The sequence below is a fragment of the Denticeps clupeoides genome, chromosome 2, assembly GCF_900700375.1.
Source record: "Denticeps clupeoides chromosome 2, fDenClu1.1, whole genome shotgun sequence".
Taxonomy (NCBI): Eukaryota; Metazoa; Chordata; class Actinopteri; order Clupeiformes; family Denticipitidae; genus Denticeps; species Denticeps clupeoides.
Genome location: NC_041708.1, coordinates 17,948,780 through 17,959,775, shown reverse-complemented (window position 1 = coordinate 17,959,775; position 10,996 = coordinate 17,948,780). Strand labels below are relative to the sequence as shown.

The following is a 10,996-nucleotide window of genomic DNA, read 5'->3' as shown; positions in this document are numbered from 1 at the left end:
GAGTCACCTGAGCTCTGCTTCTCCAGACACTGGACATTCAAGCAAAACCCACTAGAAGTATCTCTGTCTCGCACACCGCCGCGAGTTTCAAGGGAATTCGTGATTTGTCTCAGGAAGAGGGATTTGTCTCGGTTTGCACTCTGCACTAGTGTGGAATTGAAATGAATTAGTGATTGTGACGCAGTCATGTCCTCTTTTACCCAGCGAATAGGCCTTTGGTCTAGACATGACAATGAATGTGACTTCCCGGTCTGTCCACTAGACGGCACCATTTCAAATGTAATTTGGGGTCGTGTTTCCCAGAGACCCCAGACTGAACGTGTTTTGCTTTCCAGACATCTGGCATTCTGAAAATCTGACATGCTAGCAAGGCTGTCGGATTTTTTGACAGTTCATAGATTCAGTCAGTTGTTTCCTCCTGCTGCTACGATCAATGGTTACAAGCTACTGTATGCATAAAAAAATGTACCAACTATGCTGTTGTTAAATCTTTCTAAAAGCTCTTGAAACATACAGTTCATTAAATGAAAATGAGACGAGCCCTTCAGAAATCTTGACAGAGTGCTGTAGGCAAAGTAAAGGCGCATTAGGAATTAGATTCCACTCATTCATGTTTCTTTGTTCCACTAGAACAACCGTGCCTGTTCCCACAGCAAACCAGAATTATGTCAACCAGGTAGAGTTACCTTTTCTCCAGGGTAATTTAATGCAACTGCAAATCAGCCTGAAGGTAGGAAACATTTTTCCTGGAACAAAACAGAAGGTTCTGTTCTGGCCTGGTAGGGATTTTGCACAGATAATCCATGCTGCTGACAGATGCAATCTCACCCATGTGTGACCTCAATCGTTTTCCTGCTCTTTGACTTGCCCATTGAGAAGAGCAGACCACATCCGGCTCTGCCCTGCCCAGTGGCCAGGGAGCCCAATCCTTTGGCATAACTTCCTGCTGGGTCCCAGGCCAGGTCTGTGGAAGCCAAACTCAATAATGTTTCCATTCCTGTGAACTGAGAGGGCATCAGCACTATTCAAATCCCTAGAAATAATCCAGGGGTCTCAGTGTGAATGAAATCAGGCCACTGTCTGTAAAACCCCATGAAGCTACCATAGAGGGCACAAACTATAGCGAGAGCCAGTGGCATGAGACAAAACGTTTTACATCATTATTGGAAAGTGACCACTGGGTGGGCAAATGTTGGTCTGGGCTCAGTGTGGGAGATAAATAAGGGTCACAGGGCCACAGAGGGAACTGAAGCTCTGCAGGGAGGAGTGAGCCCCAGACACTTTCAGACAGTGAGCATGGACGTTACCATCCAGTACCCCTGGTTCAGGCGCTCCTTCTTCCCTGGTTTCTTTCCAAGTCGGATGTACGAACAGTTCTTCGGAGAGCATATTGCTGACAGTGACGTGTTTTCACCCTTCTATTCTTGGTCCTACAACAGACCCTTCTTCATGCGTATGCCAAGCTGGTTGGACAGCGGATTCTCTGAGGTAAAGAATGAATCCGATATGTATTATTCCCAGAGGAAATTGATTATGTAATGACTGCCACAAGATAGACACAAGAGCAATATAAATAAAAAAATACAATCTAAAAAAAATCTGCAGAATTGGACCTGGTTAGAGCATTGCACTGTTTTGCACATAGAGGACAGTTGCACATCAAAGCCGGTAATGCACATAGTCTTTGACACCATGATAGTTTTAACCCATTATAAAAATTGCATTTTCTAAGTGAACATTGAACAAGCTGGAGCTTTGTGTGAACACAGATGCGTCTAGACAGAGACCGTTTTGCAATCAACCTGGACGTGAAGCATTTTTCTCCAGAGGAACTGACAGTGAAGGTTAATGATGACTACATTGAGATTCACGGCAGACATGAGGATCGCCAGGTACTTCAGCAAACAAAACTATAACAGAATGATTTGTCTACAATTGTAAATTCAATGCCTGTCATGCTGTAACATCAATGCTGTCAAAGAATTATCCTTCTAAATACAAAAACTGTTTTTATCAAAATAGGATGAACATGGTTTTGTATCCAGAGCATTCTTCAGAAAGTACAAGGTTCCAGTGGGTGTGGACCCTAGTGCACTCACATCCTCCCTGTCATCTGATGGTGTCCTGACGGTTTTTGCTCCCCGCAACATGCTGGATGTCCCTGAACGCACCATCCCCATTACCTGTGAGGAGAAGGGAACTGCTCAGAAGTAGAAGACTGACCACACCTCTGAGCCTGCTCTTCTGATAACGCTGGGTGTTGGATACCAGTATTCAGAGGTTAAGAATAGGAGAATGTCTATTGCAGTTCTAACGGTCTTTGTAGAAGTTATGTGTAGCCGTAGGGTGCTCTTAAATTCTGCACCAGTAAATTAAATTAACTGAGGCACACTAATGCAGTTCTCATGGTTATCAGTTAAGTATGTACAGTTAAGTAAGTACAAACTCTCAGCCTTTTCACTGGAGATGCAGACAACCCCATTCAATATATCTGCTGAATTTAATATCAGGAACTCAGTTCTCTTGCAATGATCTGTGCGAAAAAGGTAAATAAACTATGATGTGTAAACTCTGTGGTAGTTTATGTGTTAATGTATTATCGCCCTCACATGTGTAGGTCTCATTCATATTTATATTTAACTGCTTTGGCTTCTCTTCTAAAACCATTGTTTGTGAATAAAGTAGTGAAATTCACCGCAGGACATAGTACTGTTTATTATTATTATGTTTTGGGGATTTTGGTGTAGTGTTGACCACACCAAAGAAAAAAGAATGTATTTTGCTTCAAAAAAACTTTAATATATTTGAAACACTCAAACAATCATACAGTGGTCAAAAATTGGATACGGTCCTAAAATAAACCATGGCAGTTATTGAGGACGCATATGACATATTCCTTGATGACGTTCCTAATCCTGGGAAATAGAGAGGCATAAAACTTGCCATGTCGATTGATCTGCTCTGGCAACTAATAACGGGAGCAGCTGAAGGGCAATGACCATGACTAGTAAAAAACATACAAGTACTTTATGTACAAATGGATGCATTATGGTTACATATTCGAGTAGAACATTCTCTAAACATCTCAAAGCCGCCATCTACTTGTCTTCTTCAAATCTCTACCTCATGAAATGATCTACAATTACAAGGCCAGATACCAGATAATTAGGTCATATAAATTCCTGAATGTGTAACAGTAATAACTGAAAATGTATGATAAAGTTATGATAAAAACCAAATCCATAAAAAAGACAGAATAATGCAGAATAATAGAACATTCTAATAATTGCATTTTTTAAATTAAAGTTTTTCATATTAATTAAACGACAGGTCTGCCAATGAAAAATAATTTAAATGCCTGTATTTTCATGTGAAGTAGTCATGATGTGTGGTCACATCACAACTGTATGAAGGGTTACGCCCATCCTGGGCGAGCGGTCAGGGGCGGGACCAGAGAGCGGCACGTGTTTCCGGGCTGAAGGCGGAAGTAGATGAACAGCAGCGAGTTCCTGTTGTAAACACCGTCACTGTAAGCCTTGTGTCGTTGTTGTTAGTTTGTTGCTGTTAGTTTGTTGCGTTGCTGGTCTTTTTAAAGTTAACACTTGCTTTTTCACCGCAATACGTTCTATTCTTGGTTTTACTCGGTTGCGAGCTAGCTTCGAAGCTTCGGGTCGCTGCATCCATGTTAATGAGTGCTTGGTGACGTACTGGTGTCGTGTGCTAATGTGTTGATCTGCTTATGTCTTTTCCTCTCAGGTCACCATGTCTGGGGTGCCTATGGGCAAAGTGCTGCTACGAAACGTCATACGACACACAGATGCGCACAATAAGGTTTGTACTATCGGAGGTTTTGAAATGGATCCGAATGGAGTGTCCTGACTGTCCTGGTGTGTGCAGATTCAGGAGGAGTCTGAGATGTGGAAGTTAAGGGACATGGAGAAGCAGGCCTCCGACCCCAAATGGACCTCTAGCAGGTGGGCTTGAGTTGTGGGTAAAAATAAACGGACCTGTATGAACATTCTGCACATGCGTGTGTAAATACTGGTGGTGCGTGCTTCATCAGGGGTCACATGCACTGTGACCGGTACATCAATCCAGCACCTAGACGAGGCCGACATGAGGAAAAAAGGTGTCTCTCAGACCGGGAGGAAAGAGACGCACGATACTGGACCCGAAAGCTGTATGACTTCGAATCCAATGACCCTGATAGGTATTTACAGTGGTTTGCTGCATTTACTGTAGGAATGGTGATTGAGGCGTGTTTCTACAACAGGTTTGTTTTTGAAACAGGTGGGGACACAGTGGCTTTAAAGAGCTGTACCCTGAGGAGTTCAAAACAGACAGGTGAGTGAGTGTCAATTATACAATTATACACAGAATCGGGGGGGCAGGGGGCATCGGGATGAGAATCTAAAGCTTCAAACATTTCAGAAAATTTCAGAAAATGCATTAAAATTCTTCAAAGATAAAAATTATGTAAACAATTGTATTATGATGTGTTTTTGTTCAAGGTTTTTGTCAACTGAAAATAACACAATTTAAAGAATTTCAGTTACATCCTGGGCATGCTGATGATAAAAAAAAATACAAATTGCTGCTCAGCTGAATTCGTGAAATGGTATTGAGTCAGGTGTCTCTCGACCATAACATGTCAACTTCATAACAAAACTAGGAAATCTAGCAGAAAATGTTGTATTTTGAAAAGCTTTAATAGAACTCTTGCAAATCAAAAAATAATAGCTTCTTGTTATGACTATGCTGTACATTTGTAAGAATACAATAAAGGATTTGAAATTAGTAATTGAATGAATTCATAATTCATGGTATAATGTTTTTTCTGGTCCAGGGCAATAATGTTTATAATGATGTGTAAATGGGTTGGTCATAAAAATTGTCAGTGGTATGCATAATTTGTTTACTTTATGTTATGTTATGTTTAACACAAATGACATAATCTAATTTTAAGTGGACAATGGTTTTAATTCCTAAATGTTTTATTGTATATTAAATGATCTTGTATCTATTGCAACAAAAGCATGTATGTTATAATGCAACATAATATAATGTTTATATAATATTTTCTCAAGTTTCAGTAATATAAGGCTCACAACACTCACATTTTAAGTATAAAAATAAACGATACATTCTATTGAGAAATATATCATTATGTGAAAACAGTATCTAGTTCCTATCCACATGACTCTTCAGCAGGATAATGGGCTTGACCATTCTGCAAAAATGATTAAACAATGCTTTGAGAAGCAATCAAGCAATCCCAAGAAATCATATTTTTATGATTAAATTGTTGCCTTTTGTTCATTGTTGAATTCAAACAAACTATTTTAAGGATGCTATTTCTATCCTATAAGACATTTGATTATTCTGTTCTGTTTTTCTTCAGTGAGGGGGAGGCAAATGGAGATGAGAACCTCCAGCAAAAAAAGAAAAAGCTCAGCCTGGACAGTGAGAGAGGCAAACGCTCGAAGAAGCCAAAGAAGAAGAAAAAGAAAAAAGAGAAGAAGAAACAGAGTCAGTCTGACTCCAACAATAGCGGCGGTGACGAAGATTGTGGCAAAGAGAGAAGAAAGGACGAAAAGAGCAAGAGGAGGAAAAAGCGAGCACAGAAGCAGATCAGGGAAGATACTAGTGACTCTGACAGTAGTAGGCAGAAACGGACTTGGAAGAAGGTCACAGACAAAATGGAGGCTCTGCCCCAAAAGCGCAAAAAGAGGAAGAACTGGAAAGAAGGCCATGAGGCCATGAGTTCCGAAGACTGATTCCCACTGGAACCTTTTTCACCAAAAGACCTTACTTCCGCACCTTTTCAAATGCAGGGATTACCATGTCCACTTCAGCTCATCCTACAAATGTTTTTAGACCATTGCTTTGGAAAAAAATTTTTTTTAATAAATTATTTTGTACCTACGAAATGAAAAAAATACAATGCACACATACTCTACCTCAACATTTTCAGATGGGGTTGGCTTTACGCAGACGTATCATTTGAAGTTCCTGTTGGTTTGCTGTTGATCTGAGGATGTCCAGACGGGGGCAGTGGCGAACTGCAGAATCATTTAATTGACACTCACTTGATGATTTAGAAGACTGTTTAGTATTTAGTACATTTTTTTTGTTATTTATACATGCCATAAAATATATTAAAATACCTGCTGGTGGTGTCTGTAGTGCCAGCCTTTGGTCTTATGCTGCCCGTAGAATTGTCTGTCCTAAAAATATGTCTAAAGCTCACAGGCCTCTACTTAATTTATCTGAGGTTCTCAGGTCAGATTGCAGGACTGTAAATAGATCAGATTCTGGCCTGACATGGTGCCCACTGTAACATGTCCAACACTTCCAGACTCCACCTTGACTGACTTTGCAATCTGGAAATAGTTTCATTCAATAACTTTTATACTTTTTTCATTTTGCTATGGTTGCTGTGTTATTTATCAGATTACAGTTTGAGCTGTCCAGATCTGTGTAATTTAGGTTTAATTAGAACATTCAGCAGAGACGATAAATTACTGCATAGAGCAAGCTGTGTATGTTCATGAACTAAAAGTGGTGGGTGACACAATCCTTTACTTCAGTTTGGGTTGGAGCACCTCATTTACCTCCAATTACCCCCTCAGCAGGGGGGCTCACAGTGGCGACCTGACTGCAGTGATAGCTTTAACATGACGCAGTTTGCAGTCGCTGTTTCTGAACTGTTTCTTCTCATTCCAAAGATGCAGTCTGCATATGGGGTATAATTTGTGTGCAGGATTCGAATTAGGGCTGCACAAAATATCAAGTTAAGCACATGAAAGCATGTGATACACTACATCCATTTTGTTATTTGATTGAAAAGGACGTCACCCTGTTGTCTACCTGGTTGACATTATTGTTGTTCTCATTCAGTGTGTTTTCTTTATTTTCATGACCATTTACATTGGTAGATTCTCACTGAAGGCATCACAGCAATGAACACACGTGGAGTTCTGTACTTAACAAAAAGAGGTGAAATAGTCTTGAAGGAGTTCCCAGGGGTGTTTAGCACTTGTTGGCCCCTTTGCCTTCACTCTGCGATCCAGCTCACCCCAAACCATCTTGATTGGGTTCAGGTCCGGTGACTGTGGAGGTCAGGTCTCCACTTTTTGTTAAGTACATAACTCCACATGTGTTCATTCATGGTTTTGATGCCTTCAGCGAGAATCTACCAGTGTAAATGGTCATGAAAAAAAAAGTAAATTGAATGAGAAGGTGTGTCCAAACCTTTGGCCTGTACTGTATTGTTTTGAATGAACCAAACGGTTCATTCAATGTTAATGTTAAAAATCAGTAACCTGTTGTTCTGTTTGGGTTAAACAGCTTTGGATGTTGTGGCATGGACCGCTATGCCACTGCCACCATGCCATTCTGCTGGCACCATTTTCTCATGCCCCTCATTGGTAATATGTCCTTTTGTTGCCCTTTCACACCCCTCACCTCATTTTGGCCAGGAAGCAAGGCACAGGTTGGGGCTAACTCACTGTTACCGAGGCAACCTCAGGCTCTGGTCAGGATGATGGTAACAGTGGAATCACCTCAAACAGTCAATGCCATTTTATGCATAGTGCAGTTTCTCTGCATGAAGCTATAGCAGTAGTCTAGCCTTATATCAGGAACCAAGATCTAGAGTAGCTCATAGAGAGACAGATTAGACTTATTAGACAGGCTTATGGAAAATTCCTGTGTACATGTCAAGTCTAACAATGGTCTTAGTATCTGAGAAATCAGATACATTCTACATGTAACACTCTGGTCTCAATCAATTAAATCCAGATTATTAGTTATTATTCTATTATTTATATATTCTATTATTTATTTCTGGAATTGCATGGCCAAAACCAATCAATAGTTCCAAAGATTTTAAATCTAGTTATGTCTCACGTTCTATCAGCTTACGGATTCATCAGTTTATGAATCAGATAAATTAATTCAACACATTTATTGCAGACCTTTTGCTCAGTGTGTGTGAAAGGCCACCCAGCTGGCACAAACACGTTTAAAGCAAACGCTCAATGATGATTATTAATAATCATATGTTAATTATGATTTTGGTATTCAAGTGGTACCTGCATATTACTTCTTTGAATTATTATTTCTTTATTGGGAATCAATTTTGTTTCAGATAGTACAACAACAGCATTTGTTGACCATATCCAGTTTTGACATCAAGATTTGAAAATGTTTGAAAAGGTTAATGATACCCAGACCCGACTTAGATGAAGGAGTGAAGAGAATTGGGTTTCTGTACTTTGTCACTGAAAATGAAGTCATTTTGAACCAATCCAACACCAATTACGCTTTGGTGAACAAAACATTACAGCAAATCTCCCACTAATAACTGAGCTTGTTTTTTTCCACAGTGAGGACCGATCTGTAATGTGCAGGTCTGTAAGCTAGAGTTAAATTGCTCATTGTCTATCAGAGTGTGATTAGATTTTGGTGTGACTGAGCGAGTTCTGAAGGTACTACAACGTGTTTTTATTTTTCAACACCAAGGCCTATTCATTTCTCATTAGTGATGATGATGAACTATAGCTGTGCCAGAACAATCAGGGTTTGTTGTAGGGCTCCCATTGGATTGGAAAGATCTATAAAAAAAGAGGATTGTATCTTTACAGGCAGGAAGCCTTGTTAATTCAGGAGGGTTTTTTGGAGCCATGTCCAAGTTCAAACTAATTTGCATAAGTAGAAGTTATTGGGCAGTGTTGCCACTTTGCCCTTATTTTACTATGCATGTGTTGGCTTGCTTCTAACTGTCTAGTACAATGACAATAATAAATATTTAATAGATTACAATAAATCTTTCTGATTGCCTTTGAATTCTTATCTTTTTGGCTCTATACACCACCACAATGGGTTTGAAATGAAATGAAGAAGATGTGTTTTCGGGCATTAATATTTGCTCATATTCAGCCAAATGCTTCAGAACTCATTGGACGGTGCTTTACAGTGCAGATGGACAATGACCTGAAGCAGACTACGAAAGCAACCAATGTTTTTTAAGGCAAAGAAATGCAATGGCCAAGTAAATCATCTGACCTGAAACTTACTGAGTATGAATTTCACTTGCCGAAGACAGAGCTGAGGGGGAAACGGCCCATGAACAAGCAGAAAATGAAGCCTGGCAGTGCACCACCAGGGATGAAACCCAGTGGCTTGTGATGTGCATTCCAGTCTTCAGGAGGTATTTACCACCAAGTCATGAAAGTAGAGTAAGTGAAAGTAGGATTTATGATTATTAATATGTCCATTTACTTTTAGTCTTTTTAGTTAGGAGGCACGTATACAAATTGTTGTTATTCCAACACCGTTCATCTGATTTGGATGTAAATACTCAAAGCTGAAAGTCTGTAGTTAAAGCATGTCCCAATATTTATGAACAAAAGCACATTTGTTGCTGGTAAATTACCCTGTTCTATACGGTGGTATAATTATGGACGAGGAGGAGTAGGGTTGCAGTTGCTAACACTCCAGTGGAGTCTGTAACCGAGTTGCACAGATACTGGCCTGTCCCCGTCACTTGTCTCTCCTCTTGCAGCTGTCCGGGTCAGCTTCCAGACTGAACTGTTCTACCCAGTCACAGAAGGGAGCCTGGCGGTACCCAAACACCGACCTGCAGTGCACATGCAACAACACCCATCCTGCAAAACGAAGCTCAGTCCGCGCTGCACAAGAACGAAGCAACAGCATCTATTTAGGTCTGTAAGGAGGAGGGGGAAGCTGTGAGTGTCAGATGAACCCTGTTGTGACTGAGGAATGTCTGACGTCAGGCGCTCTGGCCTGAAGCTAGCAGATTATTAACAGCTGGCTGCTCCCGCAGCCTCCCAGCGTGACACCCTTCACGAGGCGTACTCTCCCATTTCACTAAACAGCCTGGCCACAGATGAGAGAGATGTCTGGATAACATTTACATTTCTTTCATGTCTGTGTAGTTCAATTTGGACCATTTCATTTAGTTTTAGGTTACCTTTCCCTGAACATAAAAAAAATTACTTCTGTTATTCTGCTGGTTAGAGGAATGAAGAGCAGTTATAGCTGATAGATATCAAGTCTTCCAAAGAAGAGTCGTATACAACTACGGGAAAGCATGGGCTCATTCTCTACTGTAGTGTGAAAAAAAGATCATCTTTAATTATGTTTCTATACTCTAGCAAGTTTAACTCATCAGTATCTCATCCCATTAATATTAGTATCTCAAAGGAAGACAGTAACAGATGTAGTGCAGTATAAGGTGTGACCCGGCTGGACACTATGTCAAGGTCTCAAAAAGAGGACGTGACCTGGAAAAAAATAATAAAGTGAAGTGATTGTCACATGTGATACACAGCACACGATGCACACAATGAAAATTGTCTCCTACATTTAACCCATCACCCTGAGTGAGCAGTGGGCAGCCATGACAAGTGTGGGGATGGTGCTTTTTTTAGTGGCACCTCAGTGGCACCTTGGCGGATCGGGATTCGAACTGGCAACCTTCTGATTACGGGGCCGCTTCCTTAACCGCTAGGCCACACTGCCCCTTAGGACATCTGGTCACCCTAACTAAAATCTGTAGCAATAATATAATATAAATGTTGTAAAATAGTCAGCTCCGCCCCTTCCTGTACAAAATGTACTGGTTTGCAGATCAGTCCAATTTTCCATCCAGCTGCAGGCCCATGCATTTGTAGTTTTTGACCATCTCCATCAACCCATGGCTGGAGATGAGGCCTGGATCTCTGGAAATTCACATCCATGTCCTTGGCCTTGAAGGAGTTCAGCTGCATTTTTACATTTACATTTACAGCATTTATCAGACGCCCTTATCCAGAGCGACTTACAATCAGTTACAGGGACAGTCCCCCCCTGGAGCAACTTAGGGTTAAGTGTCTTGCTCAGGGACACAATGGTAGTAAGTGGGATTTGAACCCGGGTCTTCTGGTTCATAGGCGAGTGTGTTACCCACTAGGTTACTACCACCCTCCTG

At 40.7% G+C, this 10,996-nt stretch overlaps 2 protein-coding genes across 3 annotated transcripts; both read left to right on the top strand.

Annotated features, from left to right (window-relative positions):
• Positions 1-1,228: 1,228 nt before the first annotated feature.
• Positions 1,229-2,699, top strand: cryaba (crystallin, alpha B, a). 2 transcript variants are annotated; one of them, XM_028969638.1, is made up of 4 exons: positions 1,237-1,364; positions 1,440-1,488; positions 1,770-1,892; positions 2,023-2,699. In XM_028969638.1, the coding sequence occupies exons 1-4, from the start codon at positions 1,297-1,299 to the stop codon at positions 2,212-2,214; spliced, it is 432 nt and encodes a 143-aa protein (XP_028825471.1). In that variant the 5' UTR covers positions 1,237-1,296; the 3' UTR covers positions 2,215-2,699. The 2 variants fall into 2 exon arrangements, with proteins under 2 accessions (XP_028825470.1, XP_028825471.1); XM_028969637.1 differs by having other exon boundaries at positions 1,229-1,488.
• A 768-nt stretch (positions 2,700-3,467) lies between these two features.
• On the top strand, positions 3,468-6,185 carry nkapd1 (NKAP domain containing 1). The gene is made up of 6 exons (XM_028967927.1): positions 3,468-3,529; positions 3,757-3,831; positions 3,898-3,974; positions 4,064-4,210; positions 4,291-4,344; positions 5,402-6,185. Exons 2-6 carry the CDS (start codon positions 3,763-3,765, stop codon positions 5,775-5,777), a joined length of 723 nt encoding a protein of 240 aa, XP_028823760.1. The 5' UTR covers positions 3,468-3,529; positions 3,757-3,762; the 3' UTR covers positions 5,778-6,185.
• The last annotated feature ends 4,811 nt before the right edge of the window (positions 6,186-10,996 follow it).